Source organism: Notamacropus eugenii, chromosome 3 (assembly GCF_028372415.1).
Source record: "Notamacropus eugenii isolate mMacEug1 chromosome 3, mMacEug1.pri_v2, whole genome shotgun sequence".
Taxonomy (NCBI): Eukaryota; Metazoa; Chordata; class Mammalia; order Diprotodontia; family Macropodidae; genus Notamacropus; species Notamacropus eugenii.
The window spans coordinates 313,056,735-313,078,934 of NC_092874.1; the positions used below are offsets into that span (position 1 = coordinate 313,056,735).

At 38.3% G+C, this 22,200-nt stretch overlaps 2 protein-coding genes across 3 annotated transcripts in view; both read left to right on the top strand.

Moving 5' to 3' along the window:
• Positions 1-6,015, top strand: part of TMEFF1 (transmembrane protein with EGF like and two follistatin like domains 1) — a 133,552-nt gene extending 127,537 nt beyond the window's left edge. For both annotated transcript variants that reach the window (XM_072596695.1, XM_072596696.1), the window contains exon 10: positions 4,930-6,015. In XM_072596695.1, the coding sequence (XP_072452796.1) occupies positions 4,930-5,014 (85 nt within the window). In that variant the 3' untranslated portion in view covers positions 5,015-6,015. The remainder of the gene's footprint in view (positions 1-4,929) is intronic.
• Positions 6,016-6,069: 54 nt separating this feature from the next.
• On the top strand, positions 6,070-21,529 carry CAVIN4 (caveolae associated protein 4). The gene is made up of 2 exons (XM_072596697.1): positions 6,070-6,973; positions 18,043-21,529. Exons 1-2 carry the CDS (start codon positions 6,566-6,568, stop codon positions 18,766-18,768), a joined length of 1,134 nt encoding a protein of 377 aa, XP_072452798.1. The 5' UTR covers positions 6,070-6,565; the 3' UTR covers positions 18,769-21,529.
• The last annotated feature ends 671 nt before the right edge of the window (positions 21,530-22,200 follow it).

The window sequence follows — 22,200 nt, forward strand, 5'->3', positions numbered from 1 at the left end:
AAGAAATAATGCCAACAGCACAGTTTATATGGTGCTTTAAGGTTTACAAAACATTTTACATGCATCATCTCACTTTACCCTCACCCTGGGTGATAGGTGCTATTATTATATCCATTTTACAGTTGAAGAAACTGAGGCATCAGAGGTTAAGGGACTTGCCCAAGGTCACAAAACTAGTAACGGCTTGAGGTAGAATTTGAACTTAATTGTTCCTGACTCTAAGCCCAGCACTCTATCTGCTGTGTTACCTGCCAAATCCTATCTTCAGACACTATCTTTGTGAGACACTATCATTTCACTTTTCAATTTTGCCTTTCTCTCTTCTTAAGCTTTGCCTTTTATTGGTTTCAGTGCTGGAAAACACCACCTGCGCCCCTAAGGTCTTCATTTCCCTGATCAAGACTTAATAGTATTTAGTAATACTGGCAATGTGATTTATGTTACCAGAAATGAATAATAGTCATCCAGTTTGACAGGTCGGGAAAGTTCCCTGGCAGCTCCTAGATACATGCCCCACCAAAAAAACCCCGAAACAATAAAACAAAAACAAAAAACCCAGCAGACCTCTCTGTTATCATCAAATAGCTGTGTCAGTAAGCATGGGCAGGAACTCACCAATCGCCACTCTTGCTCCTTTTACTCTTAATGGATTATGTTTTACTTGATTGTACCTGAAGGTCAATACCATCGTTCCTAGGAGTACAATCAGCAAAGATTCCAGCTCCCTCTCACAAGGAACCTTATATCTGTTACTTTGCTATTAAGGGTTCATTGGTCATTCTTTCCTTTCTCCTCTGTTACATTCTTTTGCCTTCCAACGTTCTGACTCTGGTCAGAATTTCCCTCTGCTTCTTCAGATCTTTTTTCTTCTTTGTTTTCAAGTGGAAAGCCTTCTTTAGTTTTTGAAAGGGAACCTCTCGACCTTCTTGATAACCTATAGAATGAGAAGACATTTGAGAGAGACCAGCTCGGACTCTGAGCCTAGATAACAGTCCCAGTCTTTGCTTGTCTATTTTACTGAAAGTATATATGGTTCAGTGCTTAGCATTCTTTTGTTTTTTTTTTTTTAAATTAACTTTTTTCAAGGAACAGAAATACATGTTCTCTCCTTCAAACCTTACCCACCCACTAAAAGACAAATATGTATATTTGAACAAAACAAACACCCAGAGTGCTTAGCATTCTTGCTAGTAGCTTCCCTAGAGAGCTACTGTGGCAAAGTGCCCTTCTTCACTTATTTTGTATAATCACGGATCTGGGTGAGGAAGTCTTCATTTTGTGGGATTTGATGCACTGAGCAAAATATCATCCGTAAATAAGAGCTTCGGGAGAACCTCACCATCTATAGGGCATCCTTCTGTGTGGCCCTTCTCAAGGACAGCCTCCATGAGCATAGTAAGCATCTTTGCTGAGCATAACTTTTTGTTTTATGTCTCACTTTCCCTTAATGATCAGAGACTTCTTCAACAGAAATATCCCAGTGGTTCCATTTATCAAAAAAATCTCAGCATTTATGTATGAAGGACTCTTTCTTTGTTGCAGGAATTTTTAAAGTTGTAGTTTGCTCTGAGTTGGATGCTTTATTTTATTCAAATTTTGTTTTCCTTTTCAGTTCCGCATTCTCTCCCTCCTGCCACCCCGCATCCATTGAGAAAGCAAAAAATATGATGCCCATTATAAAGTCATGCAAAACATATTTTCCAATTATCTATGTTCCCCCAAAGTAAGAAAAATTTAAAAAAAGAAAAATATGCTTCCATCTGTGCTCTAAGTCCATCAGTTCTCTTTCTGTAGGTGGATAACATCATTTGTTTTTGTAATCAACATACCTTTCAGTCAATTGTGCAACTCCAAAGATGTGTTCAGATGCAGAGAATCATCAATAAAACCTATTTATTTCTTCCTCATATCTTCATTTTGAAGATATAGAGTATTCTTAGAAAGATTTGAGAAATACGCAAAGTAGGCATGTGGATCTGTAGTTAAATGATATTCTCTTGGTATCCTTTTTTGAGCATTAATACTACCTGGGTTTTTCCTGTTCTTTTATTAGTTTTTCCTCCTTAAAATATCTTGAATAACAATCCCTCAAGGCTTTCAAGATTTGAGCATGAAATGGATCACCTCTTCAAAATTACCAACTTTGATTAAAGCCCCCTAATGAGGGGAACCCACCTGTCAAGGCAGCACTTCCCACCTTTAAATATCTCAAATTATTTGAAAATTTACCCTAAATCAGAGGTCCTTAACTTCTTCTACATTATGGGTCCCTTTCCCAGTCTGGTGAAACCTCTGGATACCTTGTCAGAACAACATTTTTAAATGCATGACATAAAATACAAAGGATTATAAAGGAAACCAAAAATATTAACAAAAGACTTCCTTGGTATCTATGTAGTTTGGTTTGGCTGCTCTTCCCCCAAATGGAAAGTAGCTATACTTCAGGAGATACTGCAAATAAAATAGAAACATAATTTAGAAATCAGAAAACAAGGATATAAAAAGCATTTAGAAGTTTGAATGATATAAAAGAAATGGGAAAAAATGAAGTTAGACAATGACCTGAGCTAAACTCCACTGTGCCCGAAGGATTCATGACAGTGTGCCTTGTTTCTGGACTGGAGCAATCTGATGACATGAGATGCAGTTGACTGGGTAGGATATGCCAGAAACGTAGTCCACGCTTGTCTTTAGATCTGGGCATACACTTCCTTCCATCTGAATTTCCTATCTTCTGCCACCTGAGTATGGACTGTAGTACCAGCATTTCCTGCTCAGCAAATTGTATTCCACACTATCTCAGCTCAGCTTTCCAGTCATGGCAGCTAAGAAATAAATACCCCAGGGTTTTTGTTTCCATGACATTTCCCTAGAATGTCTTCCATTTTTTCCCAAGGGGTTCTTCCTTTCCTAGGTTTGGGTCTTTTGAGACCATCTTGGTATCCTGGTGTGAGATCCCATAGAATTCTGACATCCTGGGGCTTTCTTCCTATGAGAAAACATTCTCTCACCTCACTATGTTGGCTGCTTGAAGTCTTGCTGGGGAGATCCCGTTAAGGACTGACCTATGTCTATTAGTATCCCAGTGAACGTAGGTCAAAGGCTATAAGCAGCTTATACAGTTGTCTCTTCTATATCACAGGGGCCTAGGGTGTGGTGCTCCCAAGATCTGGAAAATCCCCATAAGATTTCTGGCTCTCCCTTCATACTGGAGAAGTTTGAATTATCATGGTATTAAAAGATAACTTATGTTGATATTATACAATACCATACTCATATTTCATGCATTTCTGAGTTTCTAAAATAAAGAGAGAGAGAGAGAGAAAGAGAGAGACAGAAAGACAGAGAGAGAGAGAGAAACCACAATGGGGAAAGTCACAGTGTGGAAGGTACAACTGTGTATTCTTCTTGAATTGTAACTTACATAGACATTACATTGCACGTTGACCTGCATTTTCAGCATGCAGATATATAGATGCCCTTGGCTGTCTCCGGTTTTGGTCATCCTGTATGCATTTTTTTCTTTCTCTGTTCCTGCCTCTCACTCATAAGTCCATTATTCATAGTTCTCTTGTTAATTAATTCAGAAGATTTTATAGTGTATCATTCCCCCTGTAGCCTTGCGCCCCCCCTCCCCCCCAATACAAATAGTTTTGTGCATATACTCAAATGGTCTGGCTAAGCCTAGATCCTGGTTTGGCAGTTCAGACTCTGTGACTTGACTCCAGCTTTACTGCCATCAGAATTCACTTCTTCTGAGATTAGAAATCTCCCAGGATGGTTGGAAGGGTCCTGAAATAGGAGCGTTTAATTTTATTAAGAACATGAAATATCAGTACTGGAAAGGATCTTTGAGATGATCTAGTTCAACACTCCCATTTTACAAACTAGGAAACTAAGACCCCTAGAAATCAAATGACTTACCCAAAAATACATAGCTACTAGTCTTTTCTGAGCATTACAGTTAATTGAGGTCTTACTGTCATGGCAGGCCAGTCATCCCATCCAAAGACAGTGTGGTGTGATCAAGAACACACTACAAAAGAACTTTATTCTTGTTTTTGCTCTCAGCCCCTTGTCAGCTGTGTGATCTTTGGCAGGTTGCTTAACCTCTCTTAACCTCAGGTTCCTCATCTGAAAAAATATAATACTTGTCTTCCATAGCAAATATATTTGCTGTGTATGAAAGCATAATGCACATGCAAGGCATTGTGAAGAAAGCACCTTAGAAACCTTAATGTACTACTGGAATGTAAGCAGCACTCAAGAAATGGTTTATTTACGTCTTTTGAGGTTTTTTACATAAGTTAATTTCTCAATCCGGGTGTCCTAAAAGTCTTAGGGATATTTTAAACCCTCATACCCTACTCTTGCTAAGTGGCACAGTGGATAGAGTGCTAGACCTGAAGTAAGGAAGACTCCCAACTTCCTGAGTTCAAATCCAGCCTTGAACACTTACTGGCTGTGTGAACCTGGGCAAGTCATTTCACCCTGTTTCCTTGAGTTTTCTCATCTGTAAAATGAGCCAGAGAAGGCAATGGCAAATTACTTCAGTATCTGTGCCAAGAAAACCCCAAATGGCGTCACAAAGTGTTGGACACAACTGAAACTATTTTACAACAAAGCACCCAGTATTCTACATCACTATGGATTTTTACTGCTGAAGAAAAAATGTGCCATACCCCTCTGCTCCCAACTCTACGGAATGAATGGACTCTAGTCATCCTGATGCCCTCTGTTACCCTGAACAGCACATCATTTCCCCCCTTTCCCCTCACACACACTATTATACATATATGTAGATATATATATATACACATACATATACATGTATATGTCTTTGTGTATGAAATTAGGGTATCTTGGAAAACTTTTCTAATATGCCAAATGCAATAATGACTTTCTTTTCTCTTTTTTTAAAAAAAACAGAAAATGCCCTAAAAACCACAGAGGACGTCGGCAGAAGCAAAACCTAGGCCATTTTACGTCAGACACGTCGTCCCGAATGGTTTAACTCGATGACTTTTATATGTACACCAACCATGTGATAAACATTTGATTATGTCTTTTTTTAAAGAATAGAAATATTTATTTCAGAGGCCTTATTTTTGGACATTTTTAGTGGAACACTGTCAGCTTGTACTTAGAAAAGCATCAACTCTAACAGTTTTGGAGTTTCTGTTTTGTGTTTTTAAATACTGAATTTCATTTTCTGTATCTGTAACACATGGTTATATAATGCTTGTACTTTACCCATGGAATGTAATATTTTTGCAAATCCAGATCACTTCACAAATGCTTGTAGAATCACACACACACACAACCACAAGAATCAAGCATGAACTAAAGGTAAAAGATGTTTACAGATTACTTTTCATACAGAAAAAAAGAACCCTAGAAGACACTGTGTTTAAATAGATATTTAAATGTTTTTGAGGTTTAGTACATGATTTTTTTAGACACTGCTTACCGCATGAATTGTGAAGCTGTATATGTGTGTAGCTGTTAAATATTTATAAAATGTTTGGACTGTAAATTGGGCACTCCTTTCCTTGAGAAACACTCCTAGCATTTGGAAACGGATCTTATGGTGCCGATGGAACAGATCCATAAAAAGTGGGCCTTGGTAGATTTAGTTGTTGTGATCACTGACTCTAAAAGGCAACAGACTCAAGCCTACTTTTTTCATTAAGACCATTTTAATACTCAGTCACTTTTTTAAAGAAAATATTTGTTTTAACACAAAAAATAAACTGGTTGTATTAGTGTTTGTGACTAAAACGCAAAAAAGGAGATCATTAACAAGCAGTGTTCTTGAAGAGAATATGCTAAGAGCTTAAAAAAAGCCCTTTCTCCAAATTAGACTTCTGGTTATAGTTATATTAATAGATTGTTGATGTTTGGAGGATCTGAAATGTGAGTAGGATGTATTCAACTGTTTAACATGGAGTTTAGACTTTCAGAAGTATGCATGTAGAATTTAATAATTTGTTGAAAATAAACAATTGATTTTAATATTTGGTTTGGAAAGCATGTTAAAATACAATGTTTTCACTACATGTGGTCTCTGTTTTAGCGTATCTGTTATATGTTTTAATATTATTTGTTTTGTAGGTTTTAAAAGCAGCAAAAATATCAGGTTATAAACACTGATTTGTTTTTTTTTTAAATTATTTCCTGAAATCATCCAAAGGAAAAAGAGTCAATGAAATGGGAGTAATAATACTGCCATGAAAAATTTCCAGGTTGCTTTTCTTTTCTGTTTTCCTCTTCTGTTCCTGTTGACTTTGAGCCACTTGGTCTGTCAACAGACAATTTTAGAATGCCCACTGCATGTGAGATTCAGTGCCAAACTTGTTGAAGGGTTTCATATTGCAGAACAATTGCATATGGTTATTTCTAGTTATAAATACTTGACCAACCTCCAGGGGTGGAGTTTCCTCCCCTTTAAACCTCTATGTGGCCAGCTGTCAAGCTAACTCTTTTGCTGTAAGTGCCAGAATTAATTGTAGGGATAGTTACATTTCAACCACTGTATAGATTACCCTGAAAAAAAAGAAGCAAAATGGATCACAATAAATCAACTACCAATGCTGACAAAATCCATCCGAATCGACTGTCAGGTGTGCCAATAGATGAAGACCAAGATGCAGCATTAACAATTGTGACCGTCCTGGACAAAGTGGCTACAATTATAGACAGCGTCCAAGAAAGTCAGAAAAGAATAGAAGAGAGACATCGAACAATGGAAAACACAATCAAATCCGTCCAGATTGACATGTTGAAGCTTTCCCAGGCACACAGTAACACAGGATATATAGTGAACAAGTTATTTGAGAAAACCCGGAAAGTCAGCGCTCATGTAAAAGAAATAAAAGCACGTGTGGAGAAACATAATCTAAATGTGAAGAAGGTGGAAACCAAACAAGAAGAAATGCTAAGAAAAAACAAATTTCGAGTGGTAATATTCCAGGTAAGCTTGCTCTTGGATCTATTTTTATCACCCTGAGTTTCTTCTACATTTTCATTATCCTACAAATAATTTTCAAAGGAAAGAGTTTGCTCTTTGTATTATAGAACTTGGTAATAACATAGGATAGTGGAGGCAGCTTGGGATAGGCAAGGGAGTGCTATATATTTAAAATAAGAGAACCAGTATTCAAAGTCTGGCCCGGCCACTTGCTACTTACCAAATGACCTTGGGCAAATTACTTAATGGGTATCAGTTTCTCTTCTATAAAACAAGGGGTCAAAATACATGACCTTTAAGGTCCCTTCTAGCTCTAAAATCTATGACACTGTAAAATGGACCTTGGTTTCCAAAGGGGTTTCAGTACAGAATCCTCCTGACGGGAACCAACATGCTATTATTAGTACCCCAGGCTTCTCAACCATTAAATGTAAAATGAACTGTGGATCAGTCAAGGCTATTTCTTGCCTGTGAAATGCAATATGAGGCAGGCTTTCTCAGTCCATTAGCTGTACATGACAATCATCTCTGCTGCTTTTTACTTTTTACCTCATTAGGAATGGGCCAAAATAATAAAAATTCTATTTATATAACCTTATGTTGAAAAATATAGGCCATCGAAAGAAGAAGAGACATCAGTATTCCTGGGTTGGGGAACTGAAAGGAAGCAAAGTTGATACTGCATTGTACTTTAAGTCAGGAAGTAGTAGGTTGAATCCTAACTCAGTTTGTAGCTGTGTGGCCCTGGGCAAATCACTTACCCTCTCATGTGCTAAAGGATGAGTTTAGACTTGGATTTAGACTTTTGGCTCTGAGTGTATGATCCTATGATTCTGTCCCACTTTCTGAGCTACATTCTCTATGGAGGCAAGTGTGAGGCAGAATTATGTAATAGATAGAAAGCTGGACTTGAAGTCAGGAAGATTTGGATTCAGATTCTGCTTTGGAAACATACTACCTCTCTGATCTTAGGCAAATCAGTTCACCTCTTAGCTCTCGTAGGCAAGCATCTAAAATTCTGTTACACAATTGCTGATCTGCAGCAATGAAGAGAGTTTCTATACAGGAAAGTTAGAGGTCTGGATTTCCTTTCCCACCATCCCACCAAATAGGAGAAGTATTTGAACTACTTTGTGATTCACATTCTTGATCTTTAAAATGGGCAGCAGAGGTGAGCTGTGTAGATAGATGAGTTGTTGGGCATCTGCCAAGTGGTCTAGGTAGCCACACTGGAGGCGAGAGAGCCAGAAGCAAAGACACCAGACCCAACAACTAACTCCCAGAACTGCATTAATGATGCAACTGCTGATGGGCAACATGCCATCTGCATCAGTACTATGTTTATAAACCCTGAATGAAGCAGGGCTGAGGCATCAAAGCTCCTGCTGAGACTGCTTTTTCTTGTAGGCGTCTGATTGTCATCTGAACTGATCGGTCATTTCTATCATAATTGCAATAAGCTTCTCATGGGTATCCCTGCTTTAGGATCTCCTCACTCCAATCTATCTTTCACTTTGTGGCCAAAGTGATTTTTCTAGAGTATACATCTAGCCATGTCTCCCACACCCCTATTTATTAAACTCCAGGACCAAATAGAAAGTCCTCTCTTTAGTTTCTCTTTAGAAAGCTTGCCACAATCTGACCTCTCTCTGCCTTTCCAGTCTTATATTTTATTTCCTTCCACATGTTCTATGTTTCTTTTTTGGTTTACCTTTTTTATTACTGAAATTTAAATACACAATAGAAAAGAAAGAGAAACATTATCAATTTAAATATTGAAACATATTTAATGAGTTAAAAAAAGCATACCATGTGCACAGCAGAAAATAAAAGAAGATTCAAAATATACAGCAATAAATTTCCATTTCAAGAAAGCCTATATAATAACTAATGTGCATTGTGTGGAGACACATGCTCTACATTTCAACTCCACTGGCTTACTTGCTATTCCTTGCACATAATGTTCCATCTCCCCACTCCATGCCTTTTTGCTGAGAAGGATGAAGGGAGGAAAGAAGAAAGGAAGGAGAGAGGAAGGAAGGCAGGCTCAGAAGGAACGGAAGAGGAGGGGAGGGAAAGAAGGAAGGGAAAAAGAGGGAGGAAGAAGGAAGGAATTCTTTTTTCAAGGAAATAAAGTATCACCAAATCCACAATCTCTGAATTCAATTCAATAAATTTGTAAGTATCTACTATGTACAATGTCCTATACTAAGCATGGAGGGTACAAATATTCAATAATAATATTAAGTGATTTTCCATACCTCATTATCGTATTCGATTCTCACTTCAGCCTTGATAAAGAGTTCTCCCATGTTAGACATTTAAAAAAATTTTATTTTATTTTTAATTTATGGAATAAAACAAATATTCCTATAACATAGTATAATAAAGATGATTAGGCATGAAACTTCAAGTCTTATTATGAAAAGTTAATGGTTAGATATTTTGCAGATAAGAAAACTGAGGAACAGGGAATGTACTCTAACTTGCTCAAGTACACGTATGCGTACATAGCAAATTCGGGATTCAAGCTCTGATCCCCAGACTCCAAATCTAATGCACTTTTATTAGTACCTCAGGCTTCTATTACATTATGCTGCCTCTTCAAATTAAACCTAGCTATTGCTTGCTAGAAATATTATATGTGTGTGTGTATATATATATGTGAGTATATATACATAATATATGTGTATACATAAATGTGTGTTACATATGCATACACATATATGTTATATGTATGTGTGTAAATTGTGCGTATGTATGCATGTCTGTGTGTGTGTCCTACCTTCCTCCTTCCCTCTCCTTTTCCTTCCTTCCTCCCTCCCTCTCTCCCTCACTCCAAGAACAATGATTCCCTCACTATGTATCTTCCCTCTGCTGACACAGATTACAACTTTTCACACCTTAGGAGACCATATTATGAGTTGCTATGGCCAAAAACTTTCTATCACTTTGCTTATCAGTCTTCTCATGGTGAACCTCTTTGATCTTATCTAGGCTGACACTCAAACTGTAGGCACAATCTATGGCCAGGCCCATCCTGCTACTCTTTCTAGCTTGGGAAGGATGGCCTTTGAGAATGAAGGGTCAGGTGAGTAAGGCATTGGAGCTTGAGTGTCTTTTCTTATGCTAAGTTGTAAGATATTAAATGGCAGGGATCATGTCCTGACTTTTCTCTCTAATTCCCCATTATGTTCTACACAAATTGTTCTGCCCATCCCTGATTTTTTTCTCAGTTTTATATCTCCTCTGGTGGCCAACGCTTGATACATGTTTTTGAATTGAGCCCATGAATGTCACAGAACATTATAGTATTTAGGAATCTCATTTTACACATAAAGTAACTGAGATCCCCAGAGGTAAAATAATTTGCTCAAGGTCACATATTATCAGCAGAGGCAAGATCTGAACACAGGTTTCCTAATTCCAAATCCTTCCATTATACCGTACTACGTACTCAATGTTAGGTTAAACACTAGAAGAGGATAGACATTTTATAGAAATAATATTTTACTCTCTCCTTTAGCTTATAGAAATATATAAAGTCAAATCTTATAAATCATGGGGTTCAATACCCTAGTTTTGTAGATAGGAAAATTGAGATCCAGAAACGTCATAATTTACTCAAGATTACACCATTTGCAAAGCTGACAAACACCCAGTTCTCTTGAATCTTACTCTGCTTCTATTTTTGTATTATCTATTTATGGTTCATTCATTTCAATGGTGATTGATTCTTTGTGACCCCATGTGGGGTTTTCTTAGCAAAGATACTGGAGTGGTTTGCCATTTTCATTCATTTTTCAGATGAGCAAACTGAGGCAAACAGGGTTAAGTGACTTGCTACACAGCTAGTAAGAATCTGAGGTAAAATTTGAAGTTAGGTCTTCCTGACTCCAGACCTGGTGTTCTATCCACTGTACCACCTGGCTTCTATTTCTACTCTTTCTAGGTGCTAATTTTCTCCTGATTGTTATCCATCATTATCACCTTTGGCATTTTACTGAACCCTCATATACAAAATCAATTTTCCAAGTGTGATGGTGCTTTATGAAACAAATAGAAGTTCTTAAGTTAAAATTTACAGCCAACCCTAAGTGTAGCAGAATTTCTGAACCTCAGTTTCTTTATATGTAAAATGAGGGAGTTGGGATAAGCATAGGTATCAGTCTCATGACCAGTGGGCCACAAGGGGTCAGAAAAACTCCTAGGTGGGACTGAAGCAGATTGATATAATTGAGAAGTGTTTAACAAAATAAATGAAAATACAATACAACATAGATAATGTTAATTTGTGGTTTCTAAGTCCCTGTGTAGCCCTCAGGGATCTGTCTCTATTTGAGTTTGACAGCATGTCCTCTTCGGTCTTTTTCAGCTCTAGCCTCTATGATCCTGTGAGTCAGACAGAAGCATGGCAATCCCACGCCTGCCCACACTGGCATGTCAGCACAAGAGGGAAAAGGGATGGGTTGGGAACACCAACAACTTCCCTAAAAGGACTGAGGCTTTGGAGAGACAGGTGGATCTAGATCAATGATTAGCGCTTCCAAATTCCGTGAATTTTTTGCCCTAGAATGTATGTCGTATAGACTTCCTGGCCTGAATTCTTGTTCCAGCAAAGGATTTTCCCATTCCCTTTAGCATGAGCCATGCCTCAGGAATGTTATTTTCCCATATATTATATATGTGTACACATACTACATATGTATGTCAGACATGGTGACATATGATATAATTTTATTATACCATCATGTCAGGCATGTGATATTGTGGGCTAAATCAAAATTTAGCTCAGATCAGCAGATTCAAGGTTTTTTAAAAAAATGCAAAAGGCCCTCATGAACCATAAAATTCAATTAAAAATTACTTTGGGATAGTGAGGTGGGGCAATGTCTAAAGCACTGAACCTGGAGTCAGGAAGGCTTACGTTCAAATTCAGCCTCAGACACTTACTGTGCAATCCTGGGCAAGTCACCTCTATCTGCCTTCATTTGCTCATCTGTAAAATGGGCATAATAATTGCCACTCACCTCCCAGGGTAGTTGTGAGGATAAAATGTGATAATATTTGTCAAGTACTTTGCAAACCTCAAAGCACCATATAAATGGTAGCTATTATTACTATTTAATTTCTTTTTAACTGAAATGGCAGAATCCATGAATAAAAAATATAAAATACAATTCTCCTTTCTTCAAATCATCAGATCAGATACTCAAGAAAATGACAATGTGATTGGAGCTTAGGAAAAGACCTCTGACAAATCCAGCCCCAGCAGTCTGTAGTGTAGACCACAGGATGTATAAAACCCCAGGCAGGGCTGAGCTAAAGGTCAGAGCATAAGGATCACCACAGCCTAGGGAGCCTGCCCAAGCTTCAACCACATCTTCCCTCAAAGAATTTATGTACTAAAGGGAAACTAAATGTATGCACATAAGTAGATGATCCATACACACACATAATAAACACAGTGTTATTTCAATAGAGGAAACTTTAGAAGTTGGAGGATTAGGGAAGGCTTTCGTGTAGGAGGTGATGTTTAAGCTGCGTTTTGAAGGAATCTAAGTGGCAGAGGGGAGTGAGCAGGGGACTCACAGGTAAGGGGTCCACTCCAGGGCGAAGGGACAGAGACTGGAAATGGAATATTTTCAGTGAGAAACAGCAAAGCAAGTCTGGCTGTATGGCAGAGAAGGAAGTTCCTGTTCTGATAGTAGATAGTTGGCCCTGTGAAGGTCATTTCATATTTCTCAGCCTGTTTCCTCACCTGTGATATGGATATAATAATATTTGGACTATCTGCCCCCATGAAGTTGTCATGAGGAGAGCTATTTAAATCTGAGAATGAGAGTTCTCATAAGTCAGTTTTATGTCAAAACTTTGGGGTAATATAATTCTGATTTGTTTAGCTGAATTAAAAAGTGTGACCATCATCTATTATCTAATTTGAAGTTTTTGTGAAAAAATTAAGTGTTTGTTCTTATAGAAAACTCATTATTGCCAGCTAGAGTAAGACAAAGGATAAACAAAAAAAAAGTGGGGGAGGGAAGTCTGACTTGGCCTCCTTGCCCTTCCCTATTCTGGTTTCTTCCTGAACATCCCTTTTAGTTCCTACCTCAGCCTGCTTCATTTCTCTTTTGAAGACTCATTTGTTACTTTTTTTCTGCTTAAATTTTATTTATTTCTTCCTCTTTCCTTGATATTGTCCCACAGGTGGAATATATATACATACTCCTGCAGCAGCTTTCACATAGTTCCACACTAGTTCTTGTACAAGGCCAAACACACACACACACACACACACACACACACACACACACACACACACACCTCTTTAGACTTCGCTGCATCTCATGAAGCAAAATGGTAGAATGAAAAAAGTGTTAGTTCTGGAGAAAGAGGACCAGGGATCAAACCCTGCTTTTGACACCTGGGAACTTTATGTGATCTTGGACAATTCACATCCCCTTGGACTTCAATTTTGTCATTTGTAACATTAGGAGGTTATAATAAATTGGATCTGCTGGGGAGAGAGAGGGACAGAGAGACAAAGAGACAGACACAGAGATAGAGAGATAGACTGAGATAGACAGACAGTGACAGAGAGAGCAACATATACAGAGACACTGACAGAGACAGACATACTATAGAGAAACCCACTGAGAGAAACAGAGACAAATAATGAGAGATAGCGAGAAATGGAGAGGGGAATACCCACTGTGCTAAGGGGGCATGAATGTCTTTGGAGTACAAATGGAGCATTCAGCCTGTCCATTTGTTACTTCTCGTCCTCACTACATAACCACCCCACCTTCTTCTCAGAGCATGCACTGCCTCAACGATGTCTTTCATCCCCCTTCTCCTATGCAAGTCTTTGCTGATAACGTGCCATGACCTATTTATAGCTGCCATTTGTCTTCTCATTGCCACACACTTTCATGCATATATTTGAGCTGATGGGTAAATAAAGGAGAGTGAGTCTGTGGCTTGATGAATATGTGTGTGTGTGTGTGTGTGTGTGTGTGTGTGTGTGTGTGTGTGTGTGAGAGAGAGAGAGAGAGAGAGAGAGAGAGAGAGAGAGAGAGAGAGAGAGAGAGAGAGAGAGAGAGAAGGAAAGAAGAGAGTGGGGAGAGAGAAAAAGGGATGATTAAGGGAAATTGAACAAAGCAAACAAAAGATACTAATTAATACATGTCAAATCCAATTGTGAGGAATGGGGTTTCAAAAGAGGATTCTGTATTAAGAAGCTGTTTCTATTTCTCATAGTAACAGTGTTTATCAATCTCTTTTCACAATGAATTCTCCACAATTAACAGTCGTCCCCCAAAGTCCTCCTCTGCTTCCCCATGGTGGCATGTAGGTGGCCCTGGGTTCTTGAAAGCTATGCCTTAAGATCTGACAGGTCCTTTCAAGTCACTTGATGACCAAAAAAAAAAGTCTGTCATCTGAGGACCAACTTATATAAATTCGGGAAGGCTCCTCACCAGGTTGGCAGCACAACAACTTGCCGAGACCAAAGGCAAAGAGGGCTTCAGATATAGATGGAGGAAGTTCCTCCACATATGAAATCATGTAGATTGTTGCAGTTCTGAAATGTTGGGTCTGATTTCTCCAACTCTCACTCAAAAGTTGGGTCCCCCAGGAATCAGAGATACTCTAAGTAGGTGCAAGGTAATCTGTGAGTCCACACTCCTGACACTATAGTCCCCAAGCTTCACTGACATATCTGCCTTCAGTAGTGAGCTAGAGGACAACTGGATGAAAGCAAAGATATATATATATATATTTACTGAGAATAGAATAAGAATAATAGATGCAAAATATTTCCCTCATAAACCTGAGACATGTTCAGTCATTTCAGTCATGTCTGATTCTTTGTGACACCATCTGGCAAAGATACCAGACTGGTTTGACATTTCCTTCTCCAATTCATTTTACAGATGAGGAAACTGAGGCACACAGAGTGAAATGATTTGCCCAGGACAGATTTGAACTCAGGAAGAGTCTTCCTGATTAGCACTCTATCCACTGTACCACCTAGCTGCCCACAAAGCACTATTATTGACAGATAAAGGTGGAGAGAAGGAAACCTCCTTCCACCACAGTACTCAGGAGGAGGTGCAAGGGGATAGACCAAAGGACAAGTGAGTTCTTCCTCAGTGGTCAGTTGTCTTCTCAAATGCTAGAGATAGCCTTGATTTTAGATCTTTCTTGTTTTACCACCAGGAAATGGCTAATTTCTGAACCAGTGGCTAACTGATCTTATAATTCCAAAAAGATGATTGAGGAACTTTCTTCACACCTCCTAAAAGAGTAAAGAAATATACACATGTTAAAAAAAATACTTCCCTTACACTGGCCAGTCAAAATCTGAGATGAGTATGGCTTCTATAAGGTATGAGGTCATCTTCAAAGTCTTTTCATCTCTTTGTTTCTCTTACCTGTCCTTTTTACCTTCTAACCTCATCAAGCGGGTTGGGGGACCCTGAGGTTCCCTGATCAATCCACTGCTAAAAAGAATATCCTGTGTGACGAAAGCTTCTCTGGGTACTGTCTGTGCACTTAATAGGCATTTGGTCACATTCTGTTTTTGCAGAGAGAGGAAGAGAAAAGCTAAACTCTTCAAATTGGGATTTTGGGGGGTTTTGTAACCAGCAGTTATTAGGTTTTAACTCTTCTATTCACTGATGGAATCAGAGTGCAGATTGAATGCATTTTTTCCCTTCTTTTATTTTCCTGTTTCCCCTCGACCTCTGAACAACGGTTAATGTGGAAATATATTTTGTATGACTTCATAGGTATAATAGATATCATATTTCTTGCCTTCTCAGTGGGTAGGGGAGGAGGTGGCAGGAGGGAGAATTTGGAACCTGAGAATAAAAATAATTTTTTAAAAGGAGGCAAAAAGACCCCAATCTCTTCCCCCCTTAATCTCATACTCTGAAGTCAGACCTTCCTACTGATAGTACAGTCTGTGGCTACAGCAGGTGTTAGGAGTGAGGAGGAGTTGTAAGGAATTCTGATCCCTCCCACCACCACTGATTCATCAGACAACAAGGTTCCTACATATTTCTTTTTACTTCTATCATCCCTGTGCCCAGTGCCAGGGAATTTTAAGCAACAAAAGACAACAGAGATGTTAACAAAGCAATCAGAGCAGAAGAGAGGGTTTAATTGACTTGCTACTGCTCTCCCTGCAGCCATGGGAAAATGGCTGGCTGTGTGTTTGTTTTCCTTGATTATATTCTTTCTTACAAGCAAGACCTTCTCTGGGTGAGACAGTTGGTGGGCAGCGATAATAATGAAAAAGAAGAAGAAATGGGTGTCAATGACACATTTTAAAAACACAGAAGTGAACAAAAAGAAGGTCAGAGCGGGACTCTAAGAAGTTGCTACTGTGTTCAGTTTGATACAGGCGTACCTCAGAGATATTGGGGTTTAGTTCCAGGACACCACAGTAAAGTGAATATGGTAATAAAATGAGTCACATGAGTTTTTTGGTTTCTCAGTGCATATAAAAGTTATGTTTTAGTTTATGAAGTTGGCAATAGTATTATTATGTTTAAAATAATGTGCATACCTTAATTGAAAAATACTTTATTGCTAAAAAAAATGCTAACCATCATTTGAGTTGCATTTTTTTTTTGCCGGTGGAAGGTCTTGTCCCATTGTCAATGACTGATCAGGCAGCTGAAGGCTGAGGTGGCTGTGGCAATTTCTTAAAAGAAGGCAACAATGAAGTTGGTCACATCCTTGATGGACTCTTCCTTTCACTTAGAGGCTATTGGAGGGCTACTAATTGGCCTAATTTTAATATTATTGTATCTCAGGGAATGGGGAGGCCCAGGAGAGGGAGAGAAACAGGCAACAGCCCTATGGGTGGAGCAGTCAGAACACACATGTATACGAACACACACACAATTTATTAAGTTCACCATATCACATGGGCATGGTTTGTGGAGTCCCAAAATAATTACAGTAGTAACCTCAAAGATCATTGAACACAGATCACCATACCAGATATAAGAATAATGAAAAGTTTGAAATATTGTGAAAACTGCCAAAATGTGACACAGAGACATGATGTGAACACATGCTTTTGGAAAAAACGGTGCCCATAGACTTGCTCAATGCAGGGTTGTCACAAACCTTCAATTTGTAAAAAATGTAGTGTCTGTGAAGTGCTTTGAAAAGCACAATAAGATGAGGTATGCATGTACATACTTTAAAAAAAGCTAGATAATGTAAGTTCATAGTTATATATACCATTGTCCTTTCTGCTTTTTTTTTTAATATTGAAATGCTCATCCTTGTTGATATTTGTTAAGTTCATAGGGAAAAGAAAATTCATATTAAAAAAAAGAAATTGGCTGACTTATTGGACAAGTTTTTTCCCTCCTTGAATCTTTCTTTGGTTTTAATTAGTTAAACTTATTTAATATGTATTTGAAATAGGATTATAGAGTTTCTTTTAAGAATTGTTATTTATCGATCAGTTCTAGATCTTAGATTTTTGAAAGTCTTGTTTGAATTAAAAATACGATTTGTTTAGTATGGGGTCTTGGATGAATCTCTGAACACTTGCTTTTCACTATCTGAGATGGTCTTTGTGTAATTAACATCTGATGAGAAGGAGTCAAGGCAACAGATGGAAGCTTGGGTTACCCTCCCCCTTTAAGGGATGGCATCTGGGAAAGTGGCTTGAACCTAAAATAATGGTGCCTCTGAGTCATCAATGGGGGGGGGGCATACAGATGTAACACCCCTCCTTTTAGAGAAGTGGAGTTACCTTTGTAGTTCTTTCTCCTGCAATCCTCAGGCAGACATCAGAGCCTCCCTTTGAGAGGGGTAGCAAGATTCCAGAGCTATCTAACAATGCCTCCCCTCAAGCTACCTGCTTTTACTTTTAGACATCACTGGTTGTGTGACCTGGGGCAAGTCACATCCGTCTCAGTTTCCTCCTCTGTATAACAGGCCTAATATCACTTTCTTTACCCACCTCCCAGGGATGTTGTAAACCTTTAAAAATAGAAATGGATACTATTCTAATTTTCATTCTTTCCTCTCCCTCCACCCAGGAGGAAGTCCAATGTCCTACATCTCTCTCTGTCGTTAAGGAAAAAAGCCTGCTTGAGAATACTCAAGAAGAGGAGGAGCTCTGTCTCCCGGATGATCTCTCTTCTGATGAAGAATATGAAATTGAAGAAGAAAGCAGAGCTACCCAGTTTAAAAAGTCAGGAAAGAAGCAGATCGATAACATTAAAAAGGCCTTCTCTAAAGAAAGCATGCAGAAGACAAGACAGAATTTTGACAAGAAAGTAGACAGAATTCGGACTAGAATCGTGACTCCTGAAAGGAGGGAAAGGATCAGGCAGTCGGGAGAGAGACTGAGGCAGTCAGGAGAGAGACTGAGGCAGTCAGGAGAGAGATTGAGGCAGTCGTCAGGAGAAAGATTGAAGCAGTCTGGTGAAAGATTTAAGAAAACAATTTCTAAAGCAACTCCAACCAAAGAAACTTTCAAGATGCATCTCCATAAGAAAGGCAAAGAACGAACCACTGAGGAAGGCCAAGAAGGCATTCAGGATCTAGGTGTGGATATCATGAGCAGTGGTGGAGCTGATGAACCCCAAAATGAGCTGTACACGGAAATGGCAGCTACCACCGAGAATGTCCTAAGCAGAGAAGTCTATGCTCCCCAAGCAGAAGAGGAGACAAGGATTCCTATGGAAAACATAGATCTGCAACCCAAAGGGAAAGGAAGCAGTGAGGAACCTCTCTTGCTGGATTTAAAACAATCGTCATAAAAGAGAACCCAGCAGCCTCTGATTGTGCATCTGCTTCATCAAAGAATTCTAACTAGAAAAGATAGTAATTTTTATTTTTCATATCATGTAAAGATAGATTAATGCTACTCTTCCATTCAGTGTATTCCAGGCTATCAATTATGCTTTAATAAGTCAAGCAATAGAAAAATCTCATTTTATTGGCATTTTTCTCCCTTTACTGAGATATAAAACCCCAATGAGTGATGAAGCTTTTTTGTAGCTGTTGTTCAAGTTATTGGATTTTGTTTTTTTCCTTCACAAGTGTGGAAATATCTTGAGTCCTTTGCCTCTTTGGGGGAGGTAGGGAAGGACTTCGAAGTCTGAAACATTTGGTTGTCTAAAAGAAACAAAAGAAATTATTGAGTTGATGAATTTCTATGCAAATGAACTCTTGATTTTTGGCCCATTGGTACAACAGGAGAGTTATTATAGTAGTATCAGATGCAACAACATTTATATAAATTTTGCTCTAAAATGTGTCTGTCTACACACTCAAAATTGAACCATTTAAAATACTTGCACCAGTTATGTGTATGATACTTTTTGCCCCTGAACTGGCACAGCCTGGCAGCCCACAGGGACGTTGTTTCTCCTAATGTTATGGGGGTTCAGCTTAGCCACAGGTTCTTCATCCCAGATAGAGCTTCTAGTAGATCCTGTTATCAGGTGACATTTAAATCCTGCTATTTCATCTTCCTATTACAACTTAATAAAAAGCACCTGTTTAGCAGCCTCACCTTTCCCTCCTGGCGCTCTCCAAATTCTGACTTCCTTCCTAGAGATATGGAATATTACAGTAATAATTTCTAACTTGCTGAGCCTGTGCCCCAACCCCCTGGGGTTGTGCCCCAATCTTTTCTTGACTCCTCAGCATAGCCTCAAAGGTTTAACTCAGTTGGTACACAGGTTAAAATACTTTTATTACTGTGAAAGTGAATGTAAAGTATAAAAGCAAGGTCTAAGACAAGTGAACACACTCACTGTTGATAAGGTTCAATTTTCAATTTCCTGAATGTTCTCCTTCATCATGAGTCTTTTTTCTTAAAAGGGAGGTGAGGCATCAACTGGCCTGTCAAAAAGTGCTATCAATCGTGAAATGATCCAATCATTCTGCAGAGCAATTTAGAACTATGTCCAAAGCACTATCAAACTGTGCATATGCTTTGATCCAGTAATACCACTACTAGGGTTGTATCCCAAAGACACCATAAAAAAGGGAAAACGATCCACGTGAACAAAAATATTTATGGTAGCTTTTTTTGTGGTGGCCAAGATTTAGAAAATGAAGGGATGCCCATCAGCTGGGGAATGGCTGAACAAGTTGTGGTGTATGGATGTAATGGAATACTATTGTGCTATAAGAAATGATGAGCAGGCAGATTTCAGAAAAACCTGGGAAGACAAACATGAACTGACTCTGAGTGAAATGACAAAACCAGGAGAACATTGTACATGGTAACAGCAACATTGTGCAACGACTAACTGTGATAGACTTAGATTCTTGGCAATACAATGATCTAAGACAATTCCAAAAGACTCATGATGGAAAATGCCATCCGCATCCACAGAAAGAACTATGGGGTCTGAATATCGATCAAAGCATACTACTTTCTCTTTTTTTTATGGTTTTTCCCTTTTGTTCTGATTCTTCTTTCACAACGTGACTAATGTGGAAATGTGTTTACTATGATTATACATATATATAGCCTATATCAGATTCCATGCCATCTTGGGGAGATGGGCAAGAGAGGGAAGGAGAAAAAAATCTTGCAATCAAAATCTTATAAAAGTGAATGTTGAAAATTTTTTTTAAAAGTGCTATCAAGCATTCCCAATCTAAAGTTAGGATCAGGGAAATCATCTCAGCACATACTCTAACTCATCCAGTGTCTCTTTACCCTCTTAGAAACTGCACTCAACTCCTAGCTATCTGCCAGTGAATGTGCTGCTCTGCTAGGTGCTGAAACAGATTGTTAGATACTTTGGAAACCAGGGGTAACCCAACAAGCCAACCTAGCACCACCAACTAAGGCAAGTTTCCTTAGCTGCATCTTTTCCTCATGTGTGGCCAATATGACAAGAATCCCAAGGACAAGTCAATAGACTTGGTACTTCTTGGGATAGCCTTCTCTCCTCCTTTCCACTCTGATGATACACACATGATTAGATAACTGAATCTTTTCCTAGTGTCACATGCTAGGAATGCCAGTAAATCACAAGGCATATATGCCAGAAAAGTGAATATCAGTAAGTCCCTGGAGATGTAGAGTACTGTGTCTGCCCTTTTAAAATCTCTCCAGAGCCTCAGCATAGGTTGACTCCTACAATTCCTGTAATGGTAGCCCTGAGCTTATTCCATTCTGTTTTATAGATGGATAGAGAGACAGATAGACAGATAGATAGACAGACAGACAGATACACACACACACAATATTTATATATATATATATATATATATATATATATATATATATATATATATATATATATATATATATATATATATATATATATATGCCTAAAGATTTGGAAAATTGCAGAGGAAATAGGTACCTGGTGCCCAAATAGAAATATCTTTCCCTTTTTTCCCTGGAGAGATACAACCTTGATATTCCATATATTTGTGAAATGCAGTCTGCTGAAAACTAAAATGTGCACAGAATGAACAATACTTTGAAAAGAGTGCAGTTTAAATAGTTCTGCATCCAAAGATGAATAAATTAAAGGACTTTTACAAATATTTCTCAGATTAATTAATTAATATTTACAAAAATTATCATTATACATTATCATAAAAAATTTGGTAATCTCTAATTTTAAATATGCATTTTAGTAATCAACATTAAACACGATAAATACTAAAAAACACGTGTGATGTAACTATTCCAATAGCAAGTTTTCTATTGCTAATTTCAGAAGAATTGTGTGGGAATGTGGAGCGATTACAGAGAGCAAATTTTAGGGGTTTTCTGCCCCATGCAAGAATTCACTTTATCAAAAATATATTGCAGCCAAGATGTTTATAGAACAATTTTGTAAAGTGAATTTTCCCATTGCCTTCTCTTTTGTTAATCTACCAGAGACATGTGCTCTTCTTAGGCAGGGAACTTTCTTCAGCTTAGTAAATAAATCCTAGGTAACTACTCGAGGCACATAGAGATTAAATAACTTCACCAAGGGTCACACAGTTAGTTAGCAAGCATCAGAAGTAATGTATGAACACAAGTCTCCTACGCTCTATCCTCTACTAGCCTTTTTCTTTATTTTCTACTCCAGTGCCTGGCACATAGTAGGCGCATAATAAATGTTTATTGACTGGTTCTCAGAGTGTGATCAGGTGATTGCTAAAAGTCCCTGAGACTCTTTTAAGAGATCTTCAGGTTCAAAACTATTTCCATAATACCAAGATGT

Bases quoted from the DNA above. Each gene is read 5' to 3' on its own strand.
- CAVIN4 (XM_072596697.1), top strand. From the start codon at position 6,566: ATGGATCACAATAAATCAACTACCAATGCTGACAAAATCCATCCGAAT. The intron at 6,974-18,042 runs GTAAGCTTGCTC...CCCTCCACCCAG, and splicing joins TTCGAGTGGTAATATTCCAG to GAGGAAGTCCAATGTCCTAC.